This window comes from Macaca thibetana, chromosome 4 (assembly GCF_024542745.1).
Source record: "Macaca thibetana thibetana isolate TM-01 chromosome 4, ASM2454274v1, whole genome shotgun sequence".
Classification (NCBI taxonomy): domain Eukaryota; kingdom Metazoa; phylum Chordata; class Mammalia; order Primates; family Cercopithecidae; genus Macaca; species Macaca thibetana.
The window spans coordinates 24,198,186-24,220,802 of NC_065581.1; the positions used below are offsets into that span (position 1 = coordinate 24,198,186).

Consider the following 22,617-nt stretch of genomic DNA (forward strand, 5'->3'; position numbering starts at 1 on the left):
ATAAATGGAACATATTGACACAGGGTCATCAGTGCCAGAGCAATCACAGGCATCTGTTAATCAGGCACTTGTTCCACTGCTGATGGCCAATCCCAGATTGATTTGGAACATGCATACACAAAACAGGTTAGTTTTGAAAGAGTATCTTAGGCTTATTAGACCTAAACTCACCTCTGAGAGAAGACATTTGTTCTGGCGTCCCTAAATGCATGCAAGAACGTGAACATTCTTCTGTTTTTCCATGGGTTTGGAAGTACTACCAGGTCCATCATCATTAATTTGTCTCTAACTAATGAAAAGAGTCTGGACCTTGGGGCAGAGCTCAGACTCTTTCTTAGCTGGGTTTAGTCCACACTGCATAACATAAACATGCAAATACACCTGTATGTGCACACACAAACACGCATGCTAGATGGTACCAGGAGAGGCTATCAAGGACTATGAAAGGTCTGAAGTTGTACCCTGCTAGCAAGAGACAAGTTAGCATGCTACCGTTTCATGGGCGCTGGCAGGAAACATGAGACTACTGAGTCAGTGACAAAGGACTTTATTGCTCATGCAATAGCAGTAGCAAAAAGAGCATTTGCACCCAAGGCCCAATTCCCACAATGAGAAGGTGGCTAGGTATGCACACATTAGTTTGCATTTTAGGAGAAGAACCTCAAGTTTAGGGAATCCAAACTTTTTTTCCAAATATTGTTATTATAGTAAAATATACATTACATAAAATTTACCATTTTAACCACTCTTAAGTGTACAAGTCAATGGGATTAAGTCTTTTACAACGGGCAGTAAACTTGCCTGACCTGTGCACCATAGGGAGACATTGTCTTTATTATACAGGACAATACAGAAATCTGGCCTTTGCCCCAGAGCAGAGTTTCCCAATCTCAGCTCTATTGACATTCTGGGCTGCAGAATTTTTTGTTGTGAAGACTGTCACGTGCATTGCAAGATAATTAGGAGCAGCCCTGGCCCTGGCCACCACCCTCTAGATGCCCATAGCGCTCCCCCACTTACTACACCAAAAGTGGTACCAGAAATTGCCATATATCCCTTTGGAGGCAAAATCATCACCAGTTGAGAATGGTTGTTCCAGAAGAAACCACTCTCTCTGTCTTCCAAGGCCATTCACTATACAAACATCCCTGAAGAGATGGTCCAGAACAAAGGCCAGCAGTGCCTCTGCTCACCAGATGGGCAGAATCATAACAGACCCATGGAGAATGGCCTCCCAATGAAAGCCTTGACACTGACTTCTAAAACTTAATCTGCTTCTCAGGAATGGATAAATAACTTGTCCAATTTGCACATGATACTTACATATAGACACACACGCACACACAGGCACATACAACTTCCTTCTTCATGGCCCATGGACTAAAATTACAACACAGATCATTCAGATGACAGGAAAACAGTCCAAAGACATTAACTAGTTAATGGCCTTAGAGAGAGTGTATTTAAGTATCTTTTCTAGCTATAACAAGTAGTATACAATGACTATATTTCCTTTCTTAATTAGGATTTTTATTTTTCCTTTCTGGGTTAATAATTGGCTTTTTTTTTTTTTATGTAATACTCTCTCCTCAGATCACTCCTCTGCCCTTAAGTTGGATAGACTGCATTTAAGTCCCATTTCCTCTAATTAACGTGGTACAGCCTTGAGCAAGTAATTTCACCTCATGAGCTCACTTCCTTTGTGTATTTATAGATAGGTAGATAGGTAAGCAGGTAGAAAGAATGAGACTGATAAGACGTATCCAGTTTCTTTTTTGAGACAGAGTCTCACAGAGTCACCCAGGCTTGAGTGAGGTGGCACGATCTCTGCTCACTGCAACCTCTGCCTCCCAGATTCAAGCGGTTCTCATGTCTCAGCCTCCCGATTACCTGGAATTACAGGTACCCGTCACCATGCCTGGTTAATTTTTTGTATTTTCAGTAAAGACCAGGTTTCGCCGTGTTGGCCAGGCTGGTCTCGAACTCCTGACTTTAGGTGATCTAGCCCACCTCAGCCTCCCAGAATGCTGGGATTACAGGCATGAGTTACCACACCCAGCTCCAATAAGACCTCCCTTACAGGGTTGTTCTCACAATTAAACGAGAGAAATAAAAATCCCTAGTCCAGTGCCTGGCACTCAGTAGGCACTTCATCAATGGTAGCTATTGTTTAATGCAGATCACCATTGTGGGCTGTTGCAGAGCTGGTCTTACTGTAATGAAACTAATGGACTTTCAACTAATTTCTCCACACTTTTAGTTTTCCATGACATTTATAATATAGCTGCTTAGGATGTAAACGTCAGCAGACCATAGAGAATGGCCGTAACCTGACTTCATAAGCACCTCGTATCGAACAAATAAACTAGACAATCCCCATGCTATGTCTGAGAGAGTCCAAGAAGAAAGTAATTCTAACCTTTGGTTACCTGGCTTTAGTTTCTTCAAGCACACACCAATTTGTTGATACTGCCCAGTTTTTGCCAATCTGTTTCTCAGTATCTCCTGCATACCTGCATTTTGATAAGCTAGCACTCACAAGTTAAATAAGAAATCAAGCCCTGCAGACATGCATCCCAGGCTGTTCGAGTGTTATCAGAGATCAATTTTCCCTCCCAACTCCCCTTCCTGAGGATCCTCAAACGTCAAAGTAAAGAAATATCTCTCACAGATTTGCAAGTTGTTAAATAAGTGATTAACAGAGAGATTTCTCTTTTGCTAATAAGGCTGTGATTTTCTGTTAATATTTGACATTTTGACTTTGGAATATAAATTAGTCTTGGTTTCTGCAGCTATCAGGTGTTGTATATACATGATGGTCACTCTTCTTTGTCTTAAAATATAATATTTAATTATGGCTTCAGAGAAGACTTAAAGTTTCATTTTCCCTCAGGAAAAAAATACCTATACTGGAGTTTATGAAAAATTATTAGTTATAGCTAATCCTGGATAATAAATTGGATTTTTGAAATCTGCGTGATTTTTACCACGTTAGGCTTTTCATCAGGAAGGCAACACTTGCAGAAAATGCCTGTGGAATCATCAAGCAGCAATTTCACTGCTGCACTGTTAAGACAAATACAATTGAGAAGATCATCTATGGAATTTGTTGGATAGTGAAATCTGCTTTTAGAAAAAAAAAAAATGGCAGTTCCTAGTGACTTCTCCCCATTCCCGAATCTGGGATTATCATTTCCCCCTCCTCACCTAAACTCCAATCCTCCACTTAGAACTGTAAGGAAGCTTGATGAATTATATTAAAAAGCATAGCTGACTTTTATTTCTTCCATCATTTAGCAAAAATTAACACTACTTAGTCCCTTCTATAAGCACATGTATGTATACACACACACACACACAACTCCTAAGTACGGTGTTCTACTGGCTTAAGAAAGAAAATCAATACACACATAGCAAATATTTGACTTACATGTATACAGGCAATTCTTTTATGAAAAACAAATTCCAACCAAAACAATTTCAAGGACCCTAAAGGCAAGAATATAATGGCATTTTTAAAAAATGCTTTTCTGAAGATGGCCAAATAGGAACAGCTCCGGTTTGCAGCTCCCAGTGAGATCAACACAGAAGGCCCATGATTTCTTCATTCCCCACTGAGGTACCCGGCTGATCTCACTGGGACTAGTTAGACAGTGGGTGCAGCCGACAGAAGGCGAGCCGAAGCAGCATGGGGCACTGCCTCACCCAAGAATCACAGGGGTTGGGGAACTCCCTCCCCTAGACAAGGGAAGCCGTGAGGGACTGTGCCATGAGGAATGGTGCATTCCAGCCCAGATGCTATGCTTTTCCCACAGTCTTTGCAACCCGCAGACCAGGAGATTCCCTTGGGTGCCTACACCACCAAGGCCCTGGGTTTCAAGCACAAAACTGGGCAGCCATTTGGGCAGACACTGAGCTAGCTGCAGTTTTGTTTTTTTTTTTCATACCCCAGTGGTGCCTGGAACGCCAGTGAGAATGAACCATTCACTTTCCTGGAAAGGGGGCTGAAGCCAGGGAGCCAAGTGGTCTAGCTCAGTGGATCCCACCCCGATGGAGCCCAGCAAGCTAAGATCTACTGGCTTGAAATTCTCGCTGCCAGCACAGCAGTCTGAAGTCAACCTGGGACACTCAAGCTTGGTGGGGAGAAGGACGTCCGCCATCACTAAGGCTTGAGTAGGTGGTTTCCCCCTTACAGTGTAAATAAAGCCACAGGGAAGTTTAAACTGGGTGGAGCCCACTGCAGATTCTCAAAGCCACTAGCCAGACAGCGTCTCTAGATTCCTACTCTCTGGGCAGGGCATCACCGAAAGAGAGGCAGCGGCCCCAGTCAGGGACTTATAGATAAAACTCCCATCTCCCTGGGACAGAGCACCTGGGAGAAGGGGCAGCTGTGGGCACAACTTCAGCAGACTTAAACGTTCCTGCCTGCTGGCTCTGAAGAGAGCAGTGGATCTCCCTGAACAGTGCTCAAGGTCTGTGAAGGGACAGACTGCCTCCTGAAATGGGTCCCTGACCCCTGGGCCTCCTGACTGGGAGACAACTCACAGCAGGGGTGGACAGACACCTCATACAGGAGAGCTCTGGCTGGCATCTGGCAGGTGCCCCTTTGGGACAAACCTTCCCAGAGGAAGGAACAGGCAGCAATCTTTGCTGTTCTGCAGCCTCTGTTGGTGACACCCAGGTAAACAGAGTCTGGGGTGGACCTCCAGCAAACTCCTGCAGACCTGCAGCAGGGGGGCCTGACTGACTGAAGGAAAACTAACAAACAGAAAGGAATAACATCAACATCAACAAAAAGGACATCCACACAAAAAAATCCATTGGAAGGTGAGCAACATCAAAGACCAAAGGTAGATAAATCCACAAAGATGAGGATAAACCAGCACAAAAAGGCTGAAAATTCCCAAAACCAGAATGCCTCTTCTCCAAAGGATCACAACTCCTCTCCAGCAAGGGAACAAAACTGGACAGAGAATGAGTTTGATGAAATGACAGAAATAGGGTTCAGAAGGTGGGTAATAACAAACTTCTCCGAGCTAAAGGAGCATGATCTAACCCAATGAAAGGAAGCTAAGAGCCTTGAAAAACGGTTAGAGGAATTGCTAACTAGAATAACCAGTTTAGAGAAGAACATAAATGACTTGACGGAGCTGGAAAACACAGCAAAAGAACTTCGTGAAACATACACAAGTATCAATAGCTGAATTGATCAAGTGAAACATACACAAGTATCAATAGGTGAATTGATCAATCAGTGATTGAAGATCAACTTACTGAAATAAGGCATGAAGACAATTTATGCCTTAATGAAAAAGAAAAAATAATGAAAAAGAACAAACAAAATCTCCAGAAAATATGGGACTATGTGAAAAGACCAAACCTACAATTGATTGGGGTCCCTAAAAGTGACGGGGAGAATGAAACCAAGTTAGAAAACACTCTTCAGGATATCATCCAGGAGAACTTCCCCAACCTAGCAAGACAGGCCAACATTCAAATTCAGGAAATACAGAGAACACCACAAAGATACTCCTCGAGAAGAGCAACCCCAAAACACATAATCATCAGATTCACCAAAGTTAAAATGAAGGAAAAAATGTTAAGGGCAGCCAGAGAGAAAGGTCAAGTGACCCACAATGGAAAGCCCATCAGACTAGCAGTGGATCTCTCCGCAGAAACCCTACAAGCCAGAAGAGAGTGGGGGCAATATTCAACATTCTTAAAGAAAAGAATTTTCAACCCAGATTTTCATATCCAGCCAAACTAAGCTTCATAAATGAAGGAGAAATAAAATCCTTTACAGACAAGTAAATGCTGAGAGATTTTGTCACCACCAGGCCTGCCTTACAAGAGCTCCTGAAGGAAGCACTAAATATGGGAAAGAAAAACCAGTACCAGCCACTGAAAAACATACCAAATTGTAAAGACCATCAACACTAAGAAGAAACTGCATCAACTAACAGGCAAAATAACCAGCTAGCATCATAATGACAGGATCGAATTCACACATAACAATATTAACCTTAAATGTAAACGGGCTAAATGCCCCAATTAAAAGACACAGATTGCCAATTGGATAAAGAGTCAAGACCCATCAGTGTGCTGTATTCAGGAGCCTCATCTCATGTGCAAAGACACACATAGGCTCAAAATAAAGGGATGGAAGAATATTTACCAAGCAAATGGAAAGAACAAAAAAAGGCAGGGGTTGCAATTCTACTCTCTGATAAAATAGACTTTAACAAAGAACAAAAAAGACAAAGAAGGCCATTACATAATGGTAAAGGGATCAATGCAACAAGGAGAGCTAACTATCCTAAATATATATGCACCCAATACAGGAGCACCAAGATTCATACAGCAAGTTCTTAAGAGACCTACAAAAAGACTTAGACTCCCACACAATAATAGTGGGAGACTTTAACACCCCACTGTCAATATTAGACAGATCAACAAAACAGAAAATTAACAAGGATATTCAGCATTTGAACTCAGCTCCGGACCAAGCCGACCTAATAGACATGAACAGAACTCTCCACCCCAAATCAACAGAATATACATTCTTCTCAGCACTACATCACACTTATTCTAAACTTGACCACATAATTGGAAGTAAAACACTCCTCAGCAAATGCAAAAGAACGGAAATCATAATAAACAGTCTCTCACACCACAGTACAATCAAATTAGAACTCAAAATTAAGAAACTCACTAAAAACCACACACCTACACGGAAACTGAACAACCTGCTCCTGAGTGACTACTGGATAAATAACGAAATTAAGGCAGAAATAAATAAGCTCTTTGAAACCAATGAGAACAAAGATACAATGTACCAGAATCTTTGGCACACAGCTAACGCAGTGTTTAGAGGGAAATTTATAGCACTAAATGCCCACAGGAGAAAGTGGCAAAGATCTAAAATCGACATCCTAACATCACAATTAAAAGAACTAGAGAAGCAAGAGCAAACAAATTCAAAAGCTAGCAAAAGACAAGAAATAACTAAGATCAGAGCAGAACTGAAGGAGATAGAGACACGAAAAACCCTTCAAAAAATAAATGCATCCAGGAGCTGGTTTTTTGAAAAGATTAACAAAATAGACCACTAGCCAGACTAATAAATAAGAAAAGAGAGAAGAATCAAATAGGTGCAACAAAAATTGATAAAGGGGAGACCGCCACTGATCCAACAGAAATACAAACTATCATCAGAGAATACTATAAACATGTCTATGCAAATAAACTAGAAAATCTAGAAGAAATGGATAAATTCCTGGACACATACACCCTCTCAAGACTAAACCAGGAAGAAGTCAAATCCCTGAATAGACTGATAACAAATTCTGAAATTGAGGCAGTAATAGCCTACCAACCAAAAAAACCCAGAACCAGACAGATTCACAGCTGAATTTGACCAGAAGTACAAACAGGAGCTGGTACCATTCCTTCTGAAACTATTCTAAACAATAGAAAAAAAGGGACTCCTCCCTAGTTCATTTCAAGAGGCCAGCATCATTCTCATACCAAAACCTGGCAGACAAAACAGAAAAAGAAAATTTCAGGCCAATATACCTGATCAACATTGATGCCAAAATCCTCAATAAAATACTGGCAAACCAAATCCAGCAGCACATCAAAAAGCTTATCAGCCACAATCAAGTTGGCTTCATCCCTGGGATGCAAGCCTGGTTCAACATATGCAAATCAATAAACGTAATCCATCACATAAACAGAACCAATGACAAAAACCACATGATTATCTCAATAGATGCAGAAAAGGCCTTTGATAAAATTCAACACCCCTTCATGCTAAAAACTCTCAATAAATGAGGTATTGATGGAACATATCTCAAAATAATAAGAGCTATTTAAGACAAACCCACAGCCAATATCATAGTGAATGGCAAAAGCTGGAAGCATTCCCTTTGAAAACCTGGACAAGTCAAGGATCTCCTCTCTCATCACTCCTATTTAACATAGTATTAGAAGTTCTGGCCAGGGCAATCACACAAGAGAAAGAGAGGGTATTCAAATAGAAATAGAAGAGAGGAAGTCAAATTGTCTCTTTCTGGATGACATGATTGTATATTTAGAAAACCCCATGATCTCAGCCCAAAATCTCCTTAAGCTGATAAGTAACTTCAGCAAAGTATCAGGATACAAAATCAATGTGCAAAAATCACAAGCATTCCTATACACCAGTAATAGACAAACAGAGAGCCAAATCATGAGTGAACTCCCATTCACAATTGCTACAGTGAGAATAAAATACTTAGGGATACAACTTACAAGGGATGTGAAGGACCTCTTCAAGGGGAAGGACAAACCACTACTCAAGCAAATAAGAGAGGACACAAACAAATGGAAAAAACATTCCATGCTTGTGGATAGGAAGAATCAATATCGTGAAAATGGCCATACTGCCTAAGGTAATTTATAGAATCAATGCCATCCCCATCAAGCTACCATTGATTTTCTTCACAAAATTGGAAAAAACTACTTTAAAGTTCACATGAGACCAAAAAAGAGCCCATATAGCCAAGATAATTCTAAGCAAAAAGAACAAAGCTGGAGGCATCATGCTACCTGACTTCAAACTATACTACAAGGCTACAGTAACCAAAACAGCACAGTACTGGTACCAAAACAGATATATAGACTAATTGACCAGAACAGAGTCCTCAGAAATAATGCCACACATCTACATCCATCTGAACTTTGACAAACCTGACAAAAGCAACGGGGAAAGGATTCCCTATGTAATAAATGGTGTTGGGAAAACTGGCTAGCCATATGCAGAAAACTGGAACTGGACCCCTTTCTTACACCTTATGCAAAAATTAACTCAAGATGGATTAAAGACTTAAACGTAAGACCTAAAACCATAAAAACCCTAGAAGAAAACCTAGGCAATATCGTTCAGGACATAGGCATGGGCAAAGACTTCATATGAATAAAACACCAAAAGCAATGGCAACAAAAGCCAAAATTGACAAATGGGATCTAATTAAGCTAAAGAGCTTCTGCACAGAAAAAGAAACTATCAGCAGAGTGAACAAGAAACCTACAGATTGGGAGAAGATTTTTGCAATCCATCCATCTGACAGGGCTAATAATCCAGAATCTACAAGGAACTTTTAAAAAATTGCAAGAAAAAAACAATCCCATTAAGTGGGCAAAGGATATGAACAGATACTTCTCAAAAGATGACATTTATGTGGCCAATAAACATATGAAAAAAAGCTCATCATCACTGGTCATTAGAGAAATGTAAATCAAAACTGCAATGAGATACCATCTCACGCCATTTAGAATGGCAATCATTAAAAAGTCAGGAAACAACAGATGCTGGAGAGGATGTGGAAAAATAGGAACACTTTTACACTGTTGGTGGGAGTGTAAATTAGCTCAACCATTGTGGAAGACAGTGTGGCAATCCCTCAAGGATCTAGAACCAGAAATACCATTTGACCCAGCAATCTCATTACTGGATATATACCCAAAGGATAATAAATCAATCTACTATAAAGACACATGCACACATATGTGTACTGCAGCACTATTCACAATAGCAAAGACTTGGAACCAACCCAAATGCCCATCAATGGTAGACTGAATAAAGAAAATGTGGCACATATACACCATGGAATACTATGTAGCCATAAAAAAGGATGAGTTCATGTCTTTTGTAGGGACATGAATGAAGCTGGAAACCATCATTTTCAGCAAACTAACACAGGAACAGAAAACCAAACACTGCACATTCTCACTCATAAGTGGGAGTTGAACAATGAAAACACATGGTTACAGGGAGGGGAACATCACACACTGGGACCTGTCAGGGAGTGGGGGGGACAGGGGAGGGACACCATTAGGAGAAATATCTAACATAGATGACGTGTTGATGGGTGCAACAAACCACCATGGCATGTGTATACCTATGTAACAAACCTGCACATTCTGCACATGTATCCCAGAACTTAAAGTATAATTTAAAAAAAAAAAAAAATGCCTTTCTAAGTGGGTAAGGACTTTTTTTTCCAGATGAAAATTCCAAACCAATACTCTTTTGTATCAAACTTTATCACTCTTTATCTCATATCTAATCCCATCCCATCTTGCTCTTCAATGCTATTAAGGATATACCATTTTCTGTATTTAAAAAGACTTGGTCTAAATGAGGAGAAAGAATGGGAGGGTTTTTTTTTATGTTTTTAAGATTGATCAGCCACATAGCACCTTAGAGGGTCTCATTCATACAGGTATAGAAACAGTGTGGAGATAACACAAAACTTGAAAAAAACCAGTATAATTGGCTTATATATATTTTTTAAGACACGGAGATTACCTGATCGACTGGAACCTCAACCTGAGTATCTTCATCTTCTTGGACTTCTGCTGCCCCCCGTGTTTCAGACCTCTCTGCTCCAGCTTTGAAAATGCCTTCATCTATTGAGACAAACACACAGTGAAAAATCAAAATCCAATTGTGACATCGTGTGGCTGAATGATGAAATGACAATCAAATACTTACTTTTAATAGATATTTGGGTTCCCTTTTTAGTTGATAGTATTTTTGTGCCCCACCCCGCACCCACCACCACCATGCCACCCCCAGTTGTTCCACATTTTCATTGAGAAAACATTCAGTGGTCAAAACAAGGCTGACCCAGCAGGGTAAAGCTCTGTCGAAGCTCCTGTTCACCCTTTGGCAACTGATTTACTAACATAGCCCTTTGTATAGGCATTGAGATGAGAAGAAATTCTCAACTATCATCACAGTTCTCCCTTCCTATCCACAAAACAGTGAAAATGCTTGGTGCTTTAAAATACTACTTTTAGAAATTTACCTTTCCCAAGAGAATGCTATGCACTCAATATAATGTATTGGAATAATTCTTTCTATTCAGAGTATTGTAAAAAATGTTTTTACTGCAGCCGAGTCATAGAGTTGACTTTCCAGATCTCACCAAAAAATCAATATCATTTATTTTGCAGATCTCCACAAGATTTTCACAACCTCTGACTTTAAATCCTTAACTATAAAATGTAAACTCAATCTCTGACTTTAGGTTAAGCTCCTTCAACTTGCTTTCCTCTGGAAAGCAATAATAGCTGTTTTCCATATTTGAAGTAGTTTTAATGTCTCCCCTCAGCCTTCTCTTCTTCAGGCCAAGTAATCAAAGAATCACAGAACCATTTGTCATTCTGTCTATCTACTTGCCTCAAGACAGGTTTGTGCTTTGGCCATTCTCACAGATGTTTTCTCTGTCCAATTTTTAAGGCTCTCCAGGGATGGAGATTTTACCTCCTTCCCTGGTAATCTATTACAATATTTGATTACCCCTACAGTCTAGAAAATATATTTTTATCTTTTGTCTTAAAATCCCCTCTATTTCTCTAATGGAAACCTGTTTCCCAGAGCATAATTATTTAACCTATTTTTATATAATAATCTTTCGTATTGCCAAAGCTATGAAGTCACTCTTAATTAAATGTAAAATATATTTTTACACTTGTTGAGGACCAATTATATGCAAGGCATGATGTGAACCCAGGAGACAGCCTAAAATATGAATGAGACGTGGACTGTTCTCTCGAGTTGCTTCCAATGAGGAGACAGAGATAAACACACCTCCAATAAGGTGAATGAGGAGGAAGGGTGATAAGCAGAGTATTATGGAAGCTGAAAATATACAGCCCAGTGAGGAAGGAATGAAGGAGAGGAAGGAATAAAGGAAAAGAAGGAAGGAAGGAAAGAGGAAAGGAGGAAAAGAGTGAAGAAAAATAGGTATGTTTGACATTCATTTCTACCTTCTGAAATTACCTTGAAAAACAACCATCATAGTCAGATGCTAAACTCAGTAGACTACAGTTATGACCTATGCACATGACTTTTTGGATGACATTTTGTGTCCAAATGTTGCACTTGCTTACCAAGAGACTACAAAGAGAGGCCTATAGATGCCAAAGGAATATAGTCTTAATACTCACATTCAATGAAATGTTTAACTGTATCCAAGCAGAGCTATGAATGGTTTGCAGATGTGTTTTAGAATAAGCATTTTGCCAGAAAAGGAGAATACAATCGATAATAACAAATAAAATAAAATTGAAAGGGCACTGGAATGGAAAATGACAACCATAAGGATATAAACAGCAAAGAAACAAATCAGCAAAGCTCAACGCTGTGCACAGTGACACAAAGAGAGAACACAAATACTTTTTTTAAATGGTTGCCTCAGGTGTGGGAGGGAGGATGTGTTTATCAGTGAACCAAAATGTTTAAGCCACTGCCATTTACAGCACAGAGCAAGAAATGAAGATCAGAAAGGAATTCATAAGAATAAACAGTGATCAAAAAAAGGCAGAACAGCTAGAAAGGCCTTTGTGATAGGCCTACTAGAATTTTCATTTTTACCATAAATGTTATATAAAATTAAAGGCAGAATATTAATTTTTAGAGAAAAAATATTTTAAATAGTATTTTTTATTATACATTGTTTATATGCATTTTAGAAAACTTGGAAGATGAAAAAATAAATATGTTTAATCTCATGACCCAGAGACAGCCATCACTAATATTTTGACAATTCTTTCCTTCCCTCCCTCAATCTCTCTCTCTCTCATCTCTCTCTCTCTCTCTCTCTCTCACACACACACACACACTCTCATAAAACTGGGATTTTATTGTACATATAATTTTAAAAATCATTTCTTACTTTAAAACCGTATCATGAGCATTTCTTATGCCACTAAATGTTACTTGAAAACATAATAAATAGCTGCATGTTGTGGTACCATGCTTTAATTAATGGACAATCATGAATAATGCAAAATAGGAATTTTTAATGAATAGATACTATTCATCTGATTGATGGGTAAATATGCACTAAGATCTACTGCATAATAGTCACTCTGGAAAATATGAAAGGGCTGTTGTTGAGGGTTTAGTATCTCATGGAGAGAGACCATCACAGAGACATGAGCTGTTCACTCTTCCATATTCATACCCTGCAGCTCCTTTCCTATCTTAGGAGTTTGTTTTCCAAGAATAAGCATGGTACACTGCACACAATAAGTCCTCAGTTAATATTTATTAAATATAAGACAAAAGACAAGTCCTGATTTAATGTGTTTCTCACACATTGATTCCCCTCGGGCTCTATGCGCCCCCTACAGCCCATGTGTCCTCACTCACCCTGCTCAGTATTAAATTCTCCTTCAAAATTATCTCCTGGGCATACTGGCATCCTGATTTTGATACAATTAATTCAAATGAATCCTCAACCTCTTCTTTGAATTCCTCTTCTACTTCATTTTAAAGGAAATCTGACCAACCCTGTATGTCACCATCTGAGTAACTTCAGCACCATGTGATGAGCCACTCTGCAGCCTTGAATACCCCGACTCTTCAACTCTATTGACATCCCCTCAATTTCACCTTGATTTACATCATTTTCATCAAATGGAGTGATTTCATTCACAGCCCATGTGCAGTTGGGACCAAAGAACTTGTAGGTGACAGACCTGCGATGCTTTTTCATGTCTCACCCTATGCCCTCCATGTCAAGTTTGCCACTTCTACCCTGTCCCTGGGTGGCAGCCCATGGGGAGCCTTATGGCTCATATCTTACTCAACTATCAGTGTCTTCATGAAAATCTCCTCTGATCTTATCCTGTAACTCCACAACCAAACACAACCAACAGCACTACTTTTTTTTTTTTTTTTTTTTTTTTTTTTTGAGACAGAGTCTGGCTTTGTCGACCAGACTGGAGTGGAGCGGCGCGATCTCGGCTCACTGCAAGCTCTGCCTCCTAGGTTCACGCCATTCTACTGCCTCAGCCTCCCGAGTAGCTGGGATTACAGGCATGCGCCACCACACCTGGCTAACTTTGTATTTTTAGTAGAGACAAGGGTTTCTCTGTGTTGGTTAGGCTGGTCTCGAACTCCGACCTCAGGTGATACACCCGTCTAACCTCCCAAAGTGCTGGGATTACAGGCATGAGCCACCACACCCAACCTCTCTGCACTACTTTTTTCTCCCACATACTGCATTTATTCATGATCACACTTACTTTAATCTATTTCTTTTACCAATTCTGCCCCCTTCCCTGCTAGACCACAAGCTCCTTTAGGCATAGACCACAATTGTTGTCCTGTGCCTAGCACAATGTCAGCCTCATAACAGGTTTTGACATGTTCTTTAAACTGAAATAACAATACAAAGCATTATATAGACACCAAATGTTTGGCATTGTCTACAAGTATTATTTGTAATAGAATCTGTATGCGTGTACACTCCATTCAGGGCCAAGATCCGTGGGCCAATGTGAATACTCAAAAGTAAATTAGGCCTTAAATCAGAAAATTAAAATCATTTGACACCAAGGAATTGCCAACAAGGCCAAACTGCAATGGAAAAGAATCCAAATATATAGTAAGAATATGTTTCCCCTCTGTCAATGCCATCGTAAAAAGCAACTGAAGACACATTTCATGGACGAAGTCAAAGATAAAACATTGAAAATTTAAAACACCTGCTTGCAAGGATAGATTCCATGAGAAATCTGCAAAAGCATTACCTTTGTTATCAAGGGCAACATTATTTGAGCACTTTAAAACCTTACCATATTCCCTTTATTACTACTAATTTAAACTTGCACAGTAAATTTGTGGATTTAGACCATGACAGCGTTATTATGTGCCATGGTTGTCTAGTTATTGCTATGGCAACATCAGCTATTCTAACCACGACTCATGAAGGGTGAGTGGCACCTACGGCTGAGCTGTTTTGTCCCCAGTGAGACACAGAAGCAGTTTTAGTGTCACTTAGGATTTTCATAAAAACAGGAAGTTAGTGTTACTTCATACTAATGTCAACAGGTTAAGTGATCCTTTTTGCCACACACTGCCCACCTGTGAACTTTTTGGTGTGCCAATAATAGGTTTGCACACATTCAAGAGTTCTTCTGAGTCCCCTTTTACTGAGCATTAGTATAATTTTCAACTGCTCATGAAACGTCTTGAGTTTTAGCAATTTTGCTTCCTCTAAAGCTAATTGTACACAGCAAGTATAAGAACAGAATGCCTGCGTATCATATAAAAGTAAGTTTAGGTAGAAAAACTGGGCTCCTCGGGAAAGTAATAATGGGATGGCACATCATCTTGGAATGCAGAGCACCTGGTGCTGTCTGGAGTGGTGGTCTCATCCTCACCCCCACACTTCCCCCGGCTCTTTCTAATCCATCTTCTATAACAGCCCCCAAAGAGATTATTCTTGTCAAAATTATCAATGGCCTTCGTTATGACAATACTTATTCTCTCATTTACTTGATCTTTCAGCAGCTTTTAATGTAGCCGATCTCAGGGTGTGTATGTGTGTGTGTGTGTGTGTGTGTGTGTGTGTCTTCATTCATTCTCCAGGTTTTACCAGAAGCTTCTCCTCACTCTCCTTGGCCAATTCTTCCTCTGTTCAACTTCTAAGTATTGGCCCACCTCAGAGCTGCATCATGGATCAGCTTCTCTATCTATCTACACACTTTCTAGATTAATCTCATTTGAATACCATCAATGTGCTAATGACTCTCTAATATGTATCTTCCGCCTCAACCTCTTTATAGATCCCAAAACATATATATCTATCTAACTGCCTAACCTGACACTTCAACTTGGATGTCCAATAGGCACCTTGACCTTAATGTGGTCAAAACAGAACTCTGTTTTCCCACCCTAAACTGCTCATCCCCCAGATTCCCCAACCCAGGAAATGGCACCACTTCTCAATCCCCAAACCTCGGAATTATCTTTATTTCCTTCCTGACCTCAGTTTCTATATTCATTCCATTGTCAAGTCTTCTCAATTCAATCTCCTTTTAAAATGTATCTCAAATAAATTCATTTATTTCTATCTCCACTCCCAACTTGGTCTCATCATCATCATCTGTTGGATGGGCTATTACAACAGCTTACAAACTAGTGTCCCTCTTCTTCCACTCTTGCTATCTCATAATCATCCTCCATACAATAGCCAAGTGCTCTTAATAGATTATTTTTAAAGTGTTTAATTAATTCCACAGCTTAGAAACTCTCCAACATTGTTCCATCACATATGGAATCCAAGTTCCTTACCATGGCTTACAGAGATGTGATCTGGCACTTAACTCCTCCTCAAACTGCATTTTGTATCTTTTTCCTTGCACATTAAACTTAAGTTCCACTGACTTTCATTCTGTTCCTCACTAGAAAACTCTTTCCTACCTCATGGCTTTGTTCTTCACAGAGTCTCTGCCTAAAAAGTTCTTTCTCCATTTTCATACTGTCAGTCAGATCTCAGGAAACCCTCCTTGTTACAATTCCAGTAGCCACTCATTCATTCATAGTGCCCTGGTTTAATTCTCTGCCCTGCACTTACTGTGTTTGTCAGTTTCCACCCAAGTGCAAGCTCCAAGACATCAGGCAGTTTGTCCATATTTTTCACTGTTCCATCCCCAGCACTTAGCAGTGCTCAGCACATAGAAGACACTCAGAAGGTATTTGCTGAAAGAAGGAAGAGTGTGCACTGAAATATATTTGCTGTATTGAAGTAGAATGTAAGGAGCCAACAACTTAGCCACTAGCCCAGTGCATTAATTCTTCATGTTCTTACAGGATTTTGCCCCAATCTGGCCACACTTGGCCGTATAGCATTTGGATGGAGAGTAGAGAGGGGAACAAAGGGAACTGAAGAGAAAGAAGACAGACTGAGGTACAACCTACACAGGGATCAACAAATTATGTTACTAGTGGTAAGTAGAATAATATCCGCCCCAACCCCGCAAAGATGTCCACATCCTGCTCCTAAAAAACTGTGAGCATGTTACATGACATGGCAAAGAGGAATTACGGTTGCAGATAGAATTAAGGTTGCTAAGCAGCTGACCTTGAGATGGGAAGAGAATCCTGGGTTATTCATGTGAACTCAATATAATCGCAAGGGTCCTTGGGAGTGAAAAAGAGGAAGGAGGCCCAGAGTGGGACTGATACAATGCAAACAAGACTTGAGCTGCCATTGGTGGCTTTGAAGATAGAAAGGCCACACGCCAAGGAATGCAGGCAGCCCATAGAAACTGGAAAAAACATGGATTTGAATTCTTGCCTAGAGCCTCCAGAAGGCACACAGCCCTGATGAAAGCTTGATTTTAACCCTGTAAGGCCCATTTTGGAATTCTAACCTGCAGAACTGTAAGATAATAAATCGGTGTTGTTTTAAGACACCATGTTTGTGGTGATTTGTCACAACAGCCATAGGAAAATGATACAACATGTGTCCAGAAATTATGCGCTAGAGCAGGGGTCCCCAACTCCCAGGGGCACGGACTGGAAGTGCTCTGTGGCCTGTTAGCAACTGGGCTGTACAGCAGGAGGTGAGCGGCAGGTGAGCAAGAACTGCCACCTGAGCTCCACCCTCCCATCAGAGGAGCAGCAGCATTAGATTCTCATAGGAGCACGAACCCTATTGTGAACTGCACATGCGAGGGATCTAGGTTATACACTCCTTATGAGAGTCTAACTAATACCTCATGATCTAAGGTGGAACAGTTTCATCCCGGAACCATCCCCCCACACCCCTGAATAAACTGTCTTCCACGAAACTGGTCCCTGGTGCCAGAAATGTTGGGAACCACTGTTCTGGAGAGAGTATCTGCAGTGGCCACCCCAGATCCGCTTTCTGAGTCCTGTAGATACCTGCTGGGCAAAAACAGGCCTTTCAGATACCCTCTGCTCCTCCTGCTAAAAAGATAGTGGTCAGAAAACCCTCCTTTGAGCCTCCTGCCTTTTGTTTTCTTTCCCTAAGTGTTAATACTTCTCTTACTCATTCTCCTGCAAGGTGCAAAACACTACCACCAATCCCAGACACCCACGCATCTTCCAGAGGAAAGGAATTCTATTTTTTTTAAGTCTTACCCTGCCCTAAAAACCTCTGTAGCAAAAGCCATTTGCTAACAAACTAAAAAGCAAAGATAAATTTGATACACAATACTGCTCTCATTCAATTACTAAGTGAAGGATCAAATTCAATGCTTGAATGCACACTACACCTAAATTCAGCTCTCATCTTTTTTCTTTGAACGTGAACAGACATTTTAGTGTATATTACACAGTAAAGCCATAACAAACACTCTAGTAAAAATAAAAATGCTCCTCAATTATTTTTCACTTATCCCTTATGAATTTTATTGCTTTCAAAATGAAAGCAGAGCTGCTGAGGTAGGGAAGTCATGTCATCACCATATTGTTCCTAATAAATAGGAATCTGCTTCCCCTCCTGAAACAGGAAATAAATGTTCGTGTGTTTTTTTAGCTTTTCTGCAACTAGGACAGCTGAAATGAAAGCATTTCCTTGTTTCAATTTATCAGTACTTCAGTTTAACAATATTACAATTATTTAATATTCTCAAATTTTAAAAGTTACCAAATAATTAATGATACTTTCAAGTAGTTAAAGATAATCATAATTTATGCCTACCATTCTTGCTTTCTCACCAAAATTACTAAAAATTATTCTTAAATGGTATTGTAATCCATATTTGAATATGTTTAGTGTTTGAAACTGAGATTTATGAGGATGAACAAGAAGAAATCATAATGATATATATAATCATTATATATAAAGATAATATAAAAATCTTAGGTATCTGTTAACTAGAAGCTCTTTCACTAGGATTTATCACTAAGACTACCTATAATAGTAACAATGTTGAGTGAATTTTAAAACAAAGTGTTAATTTTTTAAAGTAGCTCATTAAAACCAGCATGGCACTGGCCAAAAAAAAATGTGGGGAAGAAGGAGTTTATGACATTTAATATATAAAATAATATCCTAAGAATAAAAAAATTCAATCTATTTATAAGGCAATACTCTTTATGTGTCACCTCAGTCACCAGAGGCAGAATTAAAATTAAAACTGGTAAGAAGGCCGGGCGCGGTGGCTCAAGCCTGTAATCCCAGCACTTTGGGAGGCCGAGGCGGGCGGATCACGAGGTCAGGAGATCGAGACCATCCTGGCTGACACGGTGAAACCCCGTCTCTACTAAAAAATACAAAAAACTAGCCGGGTGAGGTGGCGGGCGCCTGTAGTCCCAGCTACTGGGGAGGCTGAGGCAGGAGAATTGCGGGAACCCGGGAGGCGGAGCCTGCAGTGAGCTGAGATCCGGCCACTGCACTCCAGCCTGGGCGGCAGAGTGAGACTCCGTCTCAAAAAAAAAAAAAAAAAAAAAAAAACTGGTAAGAAGGTGATATAAAAATAATTTCCATTAGCTTAGTGTTAATGTGCACTACACTCACATGTGAAATATATTGAATTTTTATACAACTTTTTACAGATACAGATTGTTGTCATCACAGCATCTTGTTGAAAATTAAAGAAAACATTTCCAGAAGGATAGGATAGCGACCCAGTAGGATAGGGTCTATATGAAGCTTAGCAAGTAATGAGGTAGAGAGGAAGAGCAGGTTCACATGTGATAACACTTCCTTATGAAAGGGTGTTAGCCAACTCTCCTGGTATCACTGTCACAACTTAAATAATATCCCCCTTTTCATCCCTCTTTGCACCACCTTTCTGAATTAAATATAAAAAAAATCATCATAAGGAAGATTGAAAAACTAATCAAATGAGAGCTGATGTTCTGAGTGACTCTAATTGAACACAGTAATACAACCCAAATGTCCAAATGTTTTTTAATCACTAATCTTCTCCACATGTCTTATTATGTCCCATCAGCTCAAATGGAAATGCTTTACAGAAACAAGAATATCGCAAGTCATATTTTTCTTTGGCAATTTTTAATATTACATAAAAATAATTTTATCCACACATTTATATGGGCTAAATGTTCTTAACTGCAGTTTGAAATATCTGGCTTCTTTCTACTCTCCAACTCCCATTTCAGGGTATTAAATCTCATCTGTTATGCAATTGATGTATACATTTGACTATTAACTATTTGCATAGAATTGATTTTCATCACCAGTTATTTAACCTTAATTTTAAATAGGTGTAGCAAAATATTCTAAGTGTAGACAGAAAACAAAAGTAGGATTATTATCATTGATTTCCCAGATCACAGGTAATTTTGTTCTTATTCCTACACTTCTATATTATTATTTTTAGATAAAGATATTTCAGATTTTCATGAAAATCAGAAATATTCAGAGGACAAAGAATAAAGCACATATTTATAATATGTATAATTCATGCTTATTTCCTAATCTATATAAATTTTGATATGATTTCTAAAGTCTATATCCAATAAGTGGGACTGAAAATAATTAAGTACCTCTGAGTAGGTTTACCTAAACCAACAAGTATATATAGCTTTAATTCTTCATTTCTAATTTTGCATCCTTATAAAAATTACACTCCAAATTAGTTTTAGTTCATCAGAATAATTGAATTGTTCCTTTTTCCACCCCAGTGACTTGGAGTTACTTATTTGGCCTAAAAATCACAATTTCTGTTGTTTGTTTTTTTTTCTTCTAAAATATAGAAAGCTTTATTTTTATTTATTTATTATTATTATTATACTTTAAGTTCTAGGGTACATGTGCATAACGTGCAGGTTTGTTACATATGTATACTTGTGCCATGTTGGTGTGCTGCACCCATCAACTCGTCAGCACCCATCAACTCGTCATTTACATCAGGTATAACTCCCAGTGCAATCCCTCCCCATGATAGGCCCCGGTGTGTGATGTTCCCCTTCCTGAGTCCAAGTGATCTCATTGTTCAGTTCCCACCTTTGAGTGAGAACATGCGGTGTTTGGTTTTCTGTTCTTGTGATAGTTTGCTAAGAATGATGGTTTCCAGCTGCATCCATGTCCCTACAAAGGACACAAACTCATCCTTTTTTATGGTTGCATAGTATTCCATGGTGTATATGTGCCACGTTTTCTTAATCCAATCTGTCACTGATGGACATTTGGGTTGATTCCAAGTCTTTGCTATTGTGAATAGTGCCGCAATAAACATACGTGTGCATGTGTCTTTATAGCAGCATGATTTATAATCCTTTGGGTATATACCCAGTAATGGGATGGCTGGGTCATATGGTACATCTAGTTCTAGATCCTTGAGGAATCGCCATACTGTTTTCCATAATGGTTGAACTAGTTTACAATCCCACCAACAGTGTAAAAGTGTTCCTATTTCTCCACATCCTCTCCAGCACCTGTTGTTTCCTGACTTTTTAATGATCACCATTCTAACTGGTGTGAGATGGTATCTCCTTGTGGTTTTGATTTGCATTTCTCTGATGGCCAGTGATGATGAGCATTTTTTCATGTGTCTGTTGGCTGTATGAATGTCGTCTTTTGAGAAATGTCTGTTCATATCCTTTGCCCACTTTTTGATGGGGTTGTTTGTTTTTTTCTTGTAAATTTGTTTGAGTTCTTTGTAGGTTCTGGATATTAGCCCTTTGTCAGATGAGTAGATTGCAAAAATTTTCTCCCATTCTGTAGGTTGCCTGTTCATTCTGATGGTAGTTTCTTTTGCTGTGCAGAAGCTCTTTAGTTTAATTAGATCCCATTTGTCAATTTTGGCTTTTGCTGCCATTGCTTTTGGTGGAGGCATCACGCTACCTGACTTCAAACTATACTACAAGGCTACAGTAACCAAAACAACATGGTACTGGTACCAAAACAGAGATATAGACCAATGGAACAGAACAGAGTCCTCAGAAATAATACCACACATCTACAGCCATCTGATCTTTGACAAACCTGAGAGAAACAAGAAATAGGGAAAGGATTCCCTATTTAATAAATGGTGCTGGGAAAATTGGCTAGCCATAAGTAGAAAGCTGAAACTGGATCCTTTCCTTACTCCTTATATGAAAATTAATTCAAGATGGATTAGAGACTTAAATGTTAGACCTAATACCATAAAAATCCTAGAAGAAAACCTAGGTAGTACCATTCAGGACATAGGCATGGGCAAAGACTTCATGTCTAAAACAATTCCTGTTCTTAATTCTGGTTGGTCCAGCTTCCTGCAAATGACCTTGTATCAGAAGAGTTAGCCATACTTCTATACTCTAGATCTATCATCATAACAAATGAAGTATCTTCCTGTAACGAAAACACATAGTACTGTTTTAAATTCCTTAAAATTCTGTGTTCACTACTTCCTTATTATGCAACATTTACTGAGCTTCCTCATGCTCAGACATGTGCTGGACACCAGCCACAGAAAGATGAACAAGGCACTGACCTCAGGATACGCATTATCTACCAGGGGAAGTTACATGGAAAAATCAATGTACACAATGAAAAGCATAGCATGCAAGCTTACATAAGCTGTTAAGATAGTGCATAAAGTAGGAAAGAAAAAAGTGGGGAGATGAGAACAGTCAATGAAGGCTGAGAGAGACAGAAGCTACAAATCAAAAAACAAGATAAGTTAGTCATTAAGGAGCAGAGGAAGAGATTCTGGACAGAAAAATCAGCATATGCAAAGTCTTGGAGGCATTGCAGGTTGTATTCCAAGAACTGCAGGCAGATCCGTGTGGCTGCAGCAAGGCTGTAGGGCTAAGGAGTGGCAGGGTATAAGGCTGTCTGATGTGACCAAGAA

The 22,617-nt window shown here is 39.4% G+C and overlaps 2 protein-coding genes across 4 annotated transcripts in view; one reads left to right on the forward strand and one right to left on the reverse strand.

Annotated features, from left to right (window-relative positions):
• ACOT13 (acyl-CoA thioesterase 13) overlaps positions 1–22,617 on the forward strand; it is an 812,642-nt gene that overhangs the window by 307,007 nt on the left and 483,018 nt on the right. The gene's annotated exons all lie outside the window — the stretch shown is intronic.
• Positions 1–22,617, reverse strand: part of DCDC2 (doublecortin domain containing 2) — a 194,541-nt gene that overhangs the window by 25,856 nt on the left and 146,068 nt on the right. For both annotated transcript variants that reach the window (XM_050788232.1, XM_050788231.1), the window contains exon 8: positions 10,352–10,452. In XM_050788232.1, coding sequence (XP_050644189.1) covers positions 10,352–10,452 — 101 coding nt within the window. The remainder of the gene's footprint in view (positions 1–10,351; positions 10,453–22,617) is intronic.